This window comes from Mus pahari, chromosome 12 (genome assembly GCF_900095145.1).
Source record: "Mus pahari chromosome 12, PAHARI_EIJ_v1.1, whole genome shotgun sequence".
Classification (NCBI taxonomy): domain Eukaryota; kingdom Metazoa; phylum Chordata; class Mammalia; order Rodentia; family Muridae; genus Mus; species Mus pahari.
The window spans coordinates 33484445-33494126 of NC_034601.1; the positions used below are offsets into that span (position 1 = coordinate 33484445).

At 44.8% G+C, this 9682-nt stretch overlaps 1 protein-coding gene across 1 annotated transcript in view; it reads right to left on the bottom strand.

Moving 5' to 3' along the window:
- Timmdc1 (translocase of inner mitochondrial membrane domain containing 1) overlaps positions 1-9682 on the bottom strand; it is a 25340-nt gene that overhangs the window by 3239 nt on the left and 12419 nt on the right. The window contains exons 4-6 of the mRNA XM_021209738.2: positions 8958-9025; positions 5516-5594; positions 608-718 (exon numbers count right to left, since the gene is read on the bottom strand). Coding sequence (XP_021065397.1) covers positions 608-718; positions 5516-5594; positions 8958-9025 — 258 coding nt within the window. The remainder of the gene's footprint in view (positions 1-607; positions 719-5515; positions 5595-8957; positions 9026-9682) is intronic.

The window sequence follows — 9682 nt, forward strand, 5'->3', positions numbered from 1 at the left end:
ATCAGAGAGGGGCTCAGGAGGCCCCGCCTGTCCCTGAGAATTTATTTAGTCTTTTAGTGGTTACTGAGGAAACAGAAGATGCTTTCTTCAGTAGTACTGCCTCTTCTAAGTTGCTTCTGCTCTTATAAACAACCATTTACCAATGATCTTGTAGTAAATCTAGTTACACCTGATGTGTTAGCGCTCTCTCTCTCTCTCTCTCTCACACACACACACACACACACACACACACACAAAACAGAGAGAGAGAGAAAGAGAGAAGAAGAAGAAGAAGAGGAGGAGGAGGAGGAGGAGGAGGAGGAGGAGGGAGGGAGGGAAAAAAGGAAGGAAAGAAAGAAGCTCCAAGGAAGGAAGGAAGGAAGGAAGGAAGGAAGGAAGGAAGGAAGGGAGGGAGGGAGGGAGAGACAGACACACCTAAAGAAGCAGCAGCCTGGTCAGATTAAAAAGTAAAATCAGTGCCTTTCATTTTCCGGCTCCCTAATGGTCAGACTTAGACAATACAGACTAGACGGACTGACAGCTCAGGAAGAGCAAACTGCCGCGGCCCGAGCAGTGCTTCCGAGATCCTCCGTCCGTGGTCTGGGCCATGCCTTTCCAGGCTCCTTACCACTCTTCCAGCCTCTGCTCATGCAAGGCCTTCCTGTCCTTCTGCCTCCTCTCCTGAACCGTCTCACCAGAGTACTTCTCCAGGGCCATCAGCAAGCTTCCCATGGGCGCGCTGAGGGCAGAACACAAAGTTCAAGGACAGTCATTAGCCTGCTCAACACAGGAGGGCCCTGATCATCTACAGCAGAGCCACTTGTGCATGGTCAGATACAGAGAAAACATTAAGGTAATATTCTTCCTGGGTGTACAATGAAGAAAATCACTGTAGTTTCTTTGACTGGTATAAACAGCAATAGATCTAGAAATGGTTGGTTGGTTGGTTTGTTTGTTAAACCATGTCCTATGCCACGAGAGCTGGTGAGCTGACCCTGCCCCTCGCTGGCTGCAGGACTCAGGAGAGCAGGTCCTGTACCTTGAGGGCCTGGGCAGCACAGCAGTCGGCCCTAGTGGAAGGGGAGCAGGTGAGCTGGTCCAGTGGGTGTGAGCATAAGAGAGCTGGCCCTGCTACTCATCTGCTGTGACGTGGAGTGGGAAAGGGGGTGATGCCCTCCCTACCCCTTACCCCTCACCACCTGTGGTTGTTGGGAGAGCGGACCCCACTGGGTGGCTTAGCTGGAGCAGTGCTGGAGAGTTCACCCTGGTGGTGAAGATAAGTAACCAATGGGCTGACCAAGTCAGCTAGCACCCTGGCCCAGATCTAGGATTCTGAGTTGGGCTACCCTAAATTCTGTATCTTCTGTGAACTGTTAGGGAAGTTCTACTGATCCAAAGCTGCAGGATCTCCATGACATAAGTCAACAACAGGATAACTGGGAGGAGTCCTAGTGAGAATCCAATATTGATGGTGTCACAGAAGCCAGAGATCTCAAACCAGAACGACGACTCATTGCAATGAACATCTGCAAGGGAAGGTGTGTGGACAGAGGGGTAGACTGTGGGACACGGTGACACACCACAGCTTCTACAGGTGCTTTCTATGCTTTGTTGTGTTTCTTGTCTTGTTGTGAGTGTGTTTTTTATTGGGGGAGGAAAAAGCTGTGAGGGCAAGGGTGGCTACCAGGGGGTGGGGAGATGAGTGAGACTGGGGTGCATGAAATGAAACTCACAATCAATACTTAGACAGAGAGTGGAAATGCAAGCACTAGTTTATCCGTATAGCACCAGCCCTGGAGGGGGGGACGTGTGATGGGAATCCTTTGGTGGAAGAAGGAAACTACTAGCTTTGAGGGACAGTCATTAAACATCTTCATATTCTAGAGTCTGGTATAACTGACAGATGCTATGTCACCAGGTACATCCTAAGAGACTGATTAGGGGCAGCAGTTAAGAGCACTTGTAGCTCTTGCAGAAGACCCAGGTTTGATTTACACTGCTTCCAAGGGACCTAATGACCTATGTAGTCCTTTGAGGGCAGCAGGCACACGCGCGCGCACGCGCACACACACACACACACACACACACACACACACACATCATTAGGGCCTGGAGAGGAGACTTGAGCTTGGATGCCCAGCACCCAGGTGTGGCAGCACGCGCCTGCGCCCCTGTGCTGGGGAGCTGGAGGCAGGGGAGTCAGGCTTGCTGACCACCCTGTCTAGTCAACCAGTGAGCTCCAGCTTCAGTGAGTGAAGTAAAAGTAAAGTGGACGGGGCTGAAGACATAGCTTAGTGGTAAAGCCTTTGCCTGTCATGTGCAAGGCCCTAAGTTTAAACCCCAGTACTAAATACATAAAATAAATATGTATAAAGATAAATACATAAAAATAAGGTAGAGAGTGATTGGGGAAGACAGTCAACATTGATTTCTGGTCTCCACATTCGTGAACATAAACCCATGTGCATACAAAAATGTGTGTGCATGCTCTAAAGAAACTGATTTAGATAATCATCATAGGGACAAAAGGAATTTGTTTCCTACATTCTCAAGACAAAAATTTTTTAAGTCAAATTCTCTCTGGCTAGAATTTCAATAATCTCATTAAAAAAATTTTTCTAAATAAAAGAAATCCAAAAATATGTCAGCAGAATGGATTTAAAAAAAAGTCTCACAGAGATAGAGGTGAGGGAGAGAATTATGTATCATTTAAAAAAGAAACCATGGGCTGGTGAGATGGCTCAGTGGGTAAGAGCACCCGACTGCTCTTCCAAAGGTCCGGAGTTCAAATCCCAGCAACCACATGGTGGCTCATAACCATCTGTAACAAAGATCTGATGCCCTCTTCTGGAGTGTCTGAAGACAGCTACAGTGTACTTACATATAATAAATAAATAAATCTTTTAAAAAAATAAAAATAAATAAATAAATAAATAAAAAAGAAACCATTACATGCTACAATGTAAACAAATCTCAAGCATGTTGGTATGCTAAGTGGAATCAGCCAGTTACAAAAGGACATAATGTTGTGGTTCATTCATTCAAATGCTGTATGAGTCTAGTATGCATGTCAAAATTATATAGACTGGAAAGTAGAAAGAAGGCTGCCAAAAGCTGGGTGGAGAGGTGGGAAGAATTATAGCTTAATAGATACAGTTTCAGGTTTAAGACAAAACATTATAGGGATGTGATATGTAACAATATTAATATGCTTAACACTACTGGGGTGTACACTTAAATTGGTCAAAATGTGGGAAAATAGGAGGACCCAGAAGAACAAAGTATTATGAAAATATCATTATGCTTTATTGTATACTAATTTTAAAAACTAATAAAAATGGTCAAGATGATAAATGTATCATATTTTTGCTGTTTTGATAGAAGGGGTTACTAACATACATATGAGTTTTCTCTCCAGCACTGCACAAGACCAGAAAAAATGGCACGTGCACATGCCTGCAATCCCATTGCTTCAGAGGTAGAGGTGGGAGGATCAGAAGGTCATGCTCAGTCTTGGCTACAAGGGAGGTTGAGGCTAGCCTGAGCTAGTGACCCTATCATGAAATTTGTTTCTCACTGACTTCAACAATTTTTCCCTCCAAACCAAGCTTATATACTACCAATATAACAAAAATAATGTTAACAGTGGATTTTGACAAACCAAATTTCATTAAATTAAAAAACTGTAAAATAAGCTGGGTGGTAGCACCTTTAATTCCAGCACTCAGAAAGCAGAGGCAAAGGCAGGCAGATCTCTGTGAGTTCAAGGCCAGCCTGGTGTACAAAATAAGTTCTAAGACAGCCAAGGGTATACAGAGAAACTGTGTCTTGAAAAAAAAGAAAGAAAGAAAAAAAAAAAACCCTGTAAAGTCCATAAACGTAAGCTATGCATGATATATCATGCTTAATCTCAGCACTCGGAAAGTCAAGGATGAGAACAAGGTCAAGGGTAGCCTAGCCTACAGAGCATCTCAATCCTCTCTGTCCCCTCCCTCCAAAAAAGAAAACCGTAACTTACAGTGTCTCCCTACCCTGGCAGAGTGGGAAGAAGTTGGTGGGTGGGAAAACAGAGAGGAAGGATAACTCATTCAGAAGAATGTCAACCATGGAAAACGCGAGGATGGCAGGACCGTCAGGACCGTCTTTGTAAGCATCTTCCTAAAACTGAGGCGCAAGGATGTCAAGGATGTCAAAACCACTGCAGCAAGACAGCTGGGGACAGGATGACTGGCGGGATGTTCACATGGCCTCTCTACTTCATCACATGGGAAAGAACTGCAATGGAACTGAACAGAGCCCTGTGACTGTGACAAGGAGAAGCCTCAAGCTTCCCCACCTTTGCTGTGCTAATCCCTCCACTGCTGGAACATCATCCAAGAATGGAGTCACGTGAGGACAGAGCCTGTGAGAAAACTCCAAAAGAAGACTAGAGGCTTGTAACCTCAGTTTCTTGAAAACACAAAACTGTCCTTGGAACGTGGTTCTGTGCCCCTCCCGGGTGTGTGTGTGAGCTTGTCTTAGATACCCTGTCACTTGCTGTTACCCAGTTGCCCCTATGGAAGAGTGGCCTGTCCCTGTAACTGTTCACTTTACTCATATGATTCCTCTTAACCCTTGGTATGAACTGTCTGATGCTCTGAATAAAGTTGGACACTGCATGAGACTTTCGTCTGCCTCACCTTTAGGACCCATTCTCCTGGATCCCATGGTCTCCAGAGCAGTGCACACTCTGCCGTGACTGTGAGGAGAGAGCACACGTGTGGTTTTGCTATGCTGCACGGAAACATGGGATTCTGCAGTTCTGGTTTAATCAAAAAGGAGATTATCTGGGTAGGCTCTTTAAAAGCTGTTTCCTATGGCTGGAAAGGAGCAGACAATTCAGTGCTATTCTGAACATGGATGGCCCATGAGAAAGATGCAGGTAGCCTCTAGAACAGAAGAGAGCATCTGCCTTACAGCCCCAGTGAGGAAACGCAGGTCACAGACCCGAAGAGCTTGACTCATTCTGGTACATGCCAGGGAACAGTACAGCTGGACCATGTAAGATGACCTTGAACTACTATCTCTATATCCTAATTCAGTGGTTCTTAATCTGTGGGTCTTGATCCCTTTGGGGAGTTAAATGACCCTTTCACAGGGGCGAAATATCAGATATTTACATTACAACTTCCAACAGTAGCAAAATTACAGTTATGAGGAGGCAAGAAAACAATTTTATGGTTGAGGTCAGCACAGCTTGAGGAGCTTCGTTAAAAGTCTGAGAACTGATGCACCTCTACCCTCTGAGCCATTTCACAAACCCATAGAATAGGGTGGGAGGTGTTGGGGGTGAAGTGTTTCGAGGCAGAATCTCTCTGTGTAGCTCTGGTTGTCCTAGGTTCAATCCTCTCATAACACCCCTGCCCAAGGAAATGAATAGTCACAGCCCTTGTTGATGTGACATATATCTTTTAAAGTCTCTGAGGACTAAATTTGTTCTTTATAGTTAATCTCTTTAGTAGACAAGACAGTTAGGCTAAACCAAGTGAACACTTACCCCAACAACGCTCCAATTATACTACCGGCCACCAGGCCTCGAACACCTAAGTTTATTCTGAAAAGACCTCCTGTGACAGCTATTAAAAAGGGGAAAGAAAACAATATTAAATCATCTTTAGAAGATACACTTCTATTTTTTCACAGTAAGAACACAGACCTCTAGGTGAGCTTTCTGAACCCAGCATGAATGATGTAGCAACAGCCATGAAGGTAACTTTCTGCCTGCTTTTCATATTTTGTAAATATGAACCCTCAGTCTCTCCCATGGCACTAATCCCAGTCTTTTTTTCCCATTTCTTCTTAAAAGCTGACAGTTTATTTCACCTTCCTCCACATCTTTCACCTCTTTCATCCCCCACATCCCATGTCCCCCTACCAGGTTTCTTTGTATAGATCTGGCTGTTCTGCAACGTGCTCTGTAGACCAGGCTGGCCTCAAACTCACAGAGTTCTGCCTGTCTCTGCCTTCCAAGTGCCCGACCATCAACAACAAGCATCAGTAACAACAAAGTCCTTCACCTGCCCCAGAAGACTATGCCTTCTCCGAGCCTCACTGGTCCGTACTGCTCGGGGTACTATACTGTGCAATCAGGCAGACCTGCAGAGGCAGCATTTAGCATACAGTGCCACCTGCTGGCCAATACATGGAGTGCGCCTCTTCTCACCAGAATTCCAATTCTAGGACACAGCTTATAACCCATGCAGGCTTCAAACTCAGCAGGGAGCTGAGAATGACCTTGAACCTCTGATCTTCTGCCTGCTACTTACTTACTTTCTTTCTTTCTTTCTTTCTTTCTTTCTTTCTTTCTTTCTTTCTTTCTTTCTTTCTTTCTTTCTTTTTTTTTTAAGTTTTTCGAGACAGGGTTTCTCTGTGTAGCCCTGGCTGTCCTGGAACTCACTTTGTAGACCAGGCTGGCCTCAAACTCAGAAATCCGCCTGCCTCTGCCTTCCGAGTGCTGGGATTAAAGGCGTGCGCCACCACACCCGGCTTGCCCTCTACTTTCTTAGTGCTGAGTGTACAGTAGCCATGCACCACCACCTAGAGTGTATGTGGTACTGAGGAATAAACCCAGTGAGCAATGCGTAGAACGGAAGCATTCTACCAATTGCACTAATACATCCCAGCTATTTTTCCTCTTTACAACTAATGCCATCTTAGGTAGTAAAAAACTAGGTGTTTAGTTTGAGGTTTATACTTCTATTTAACTATTATATATCTGTTTACTTTTTCTATACTGATCTTGTTTCAACTGTCTTCCTAAAAAAAAAAAAAAAAAAATTATAGCTGGGCTGATAGTGGGAGGCAGAGGCACGTGGATGTCTTGAGCTCAGGCCAGACAGGTCTACAGAGTGAGTTCCAGGACAACCAAGGCTACATGGAGAAACCCTTTCTTAAAGAACAGAAAACAAAACCCGTTTTCCACACATTCTGCTACTCTCCAGCCCACACTGCACTCAAGCATGAGGTGTCTGCTGCCCCTACCTTCTAGTCGCTGAGTTTACAGCTATGAGACACCATGCCTGGCTGATGCTTCCCTCTGCTTGCTTAAATCAACAGTTGAGTTCTTTAGCAAATTTTTAATACTTTTGTGAGTGTAAAAATGTATCTTTGTGTGTTAGTGCATGTGTGCACATTCGTGTGCATGTGTGCATATGTGCCATAGCATGTATGTAAAGTTCAAAGGACAACTTCAGATATGGTTCCTCACTCTCAAAATGAGGGTCTCTGTTGTTTTTCCACCCTAACTGTCCAAGGGCTCCCCCGTTTCTACATCCCATCTCCCAGTGGGAATGCTGGACTCACAGACACGTACGCTGTGTATCTAGCTCCCACAAGGGTTCTGAGGATTTGAACACTGGCCCTTCCATCTGCATGGCAAGTGCTCTTTGCCCACTGAGTCCTAGCCCTAGTCCTGCAGTGAACTGTTACTTAACTCCCACTGCTGCATTACCAACACCAGCTACTTTGATTACTGTCTAATTTCCTATCTTTATTTGTACGTGACAACTCATTACCATTACACTTTGACATTATTTGATCCTTTGTCAGCTCTGTCCAGGAGATAGTTTCCTTCAGTGGCAATTTCCAACCCCCACCCCACACCCCATTATTCCATGTCTTGCTGATAATACTGTTGAAAATGAACTTTTTATCTTTTTGAGACAAAGGCTCATGGGCCAGGCTAGCCCCAAACTCTATGCAGACAGAATGAGTGTGAGTCTGTGATCCTCCTGCTTCCATCCCCCAAGTGCTGGGTTATGGGTGTGTGCTGTGAGTTCCAGCTTGAAAGCACATAGCTCTGGAGTTGAACCCTGTCCCTCACAGGCTCTGCTTCTCCAGGAGTGACCTGCCTAGATGGAGTCTATATATTTCCCTGAAGAGCACAGGCACTGATGTCTGCTCTGAGTTTTATGATTTCCATGTCCGCTTCCTGGGAAGAGTCAGTCAACAATTCCTTGTAAGCTGTGACCAAAGCGTCTACCTTTAGCCAGCACATTTGTCAGTGGCTTGGAAAACACATTTAAGCTTCAGTTTACATTATCTTTTCTGGCTTTTACTTTCTGTGCCCACAAAAAGTTACAAGCAACCAAGGAAGAATAGCTTTCAGGGCCCACACTCATCTTTCCTGAGCACACACAGATCCCTATCATTGCTCTCTCTGGTCCTGGTTTTTTTTTTTTTTTAAAAGGTATAGAGTTTTTAGATGTTGCCCAGATTAGCCTTGAACTTGTGACCCCAAACATCACCAAAACCTTAAGCTAACTGTGACAGAAGTCCCTGACTGTAACTGTTCTAAACAATTTCCTGACTATGGCATTTCCTGTGCTCCTCTCTAGAGGGTTCCACATGCCTGCCGGGATAAAAGGCATCTGTCAGCACCCTTGACTCCTGTGCTCCATTTTAAATGGTCTATCACTGCTAGAGGAAAGGGGCTTTAAATAAACCCACGCTCTTGCCATGGGAAAGTCTGATCCTCCTACTTCACAGCCCCGTCTCACCTCAAGCTACTTCCCGCCCTTGTGCTTGAGACAGCACCCTGCCTCCACAGAACACGGGGAGATTCCCTCTTGACACCCTCTTTAGCCCACTGTCCTCCAGTTTGCTCCTTCCCAGTCTGCAGGTGTCAGCTTAAATGATCTGAAAGGTCTCCTCCAACAACACCGTCCATGTCACATCCATGTCACACCTACTTGTCACTTTCTGTCACAGGATGTTTTTGAACGTCCTCATGGGCAACATTTAATGAAAGCAAAGATCCTGTCTGTTTTTAATAACCACCAAGGGTCAAACATGAGGCTATTCATAAGTATGCTTTGTATAAATGTTGAATAAGATACAGTGTGAAGTCAACCAAAAAAATCTGCAGTTCTAATTCACAAATCCTGCATGTCCTAAACATACTTGAAATTAAAATGTGAACAAGAATAAAACTGCCTTACCTCCTGCAATGGCAAAATGGCTCAAGGCATCTTTATTTCGATACACAGTTAGTCCAGTGTTCACTGTGCTGGGGAAGAGGGGAGAAAAAAAAAAACATTTCACTCAAAGAACACGCTATTAATTTCCTGGCTGCTACTTTCACTGAAATAAGTTTCAAAATATCCTATTAGAAGGAAGAAGGTAGGGGCTGGAGAGATGGCTCAGTAGTTAAGAGCACTCAATGCTCTTACAGAGGTCCTGAGCTCAAGTCCCAGCAACCATATGGTGGCTCACAACCATCCGTAATGAGACCTGATGCCCTCTTCTGGCATGTCTGAAGACTGCTATAGTATACTTACATATAATAAATAAACACATCTTTTTTTAAAAAAGGAAGTAAGGAGGTAGCTCAGTTGGTAGAGTGCTTCCTTATTATGAAAGTCGGGGTTCAATCCCCACATCACATCAGACTAGCATGGTTGCTCACACCTCTAATCTGGAGGCAAGAGGACCAGAAATTCAAACTCATCCTCACCTACAGCTCAAGCTCAAAGACAGATTGGGCTACATGAGACTGTCTTTAAAAAAACAAAAATGGGCCAGGCGTGGTGGCACACACCTTTAATCCCAGCACTCGGAAGGCAGAGGCAGACGGATTTCTGAGTTTGAGGCCAGCCTGGTCTACAAAGTGAGTTCCAGGACAGCCAGGGCTAAACAGAGAAACCCTGTCTCGAAAAACCAAAAA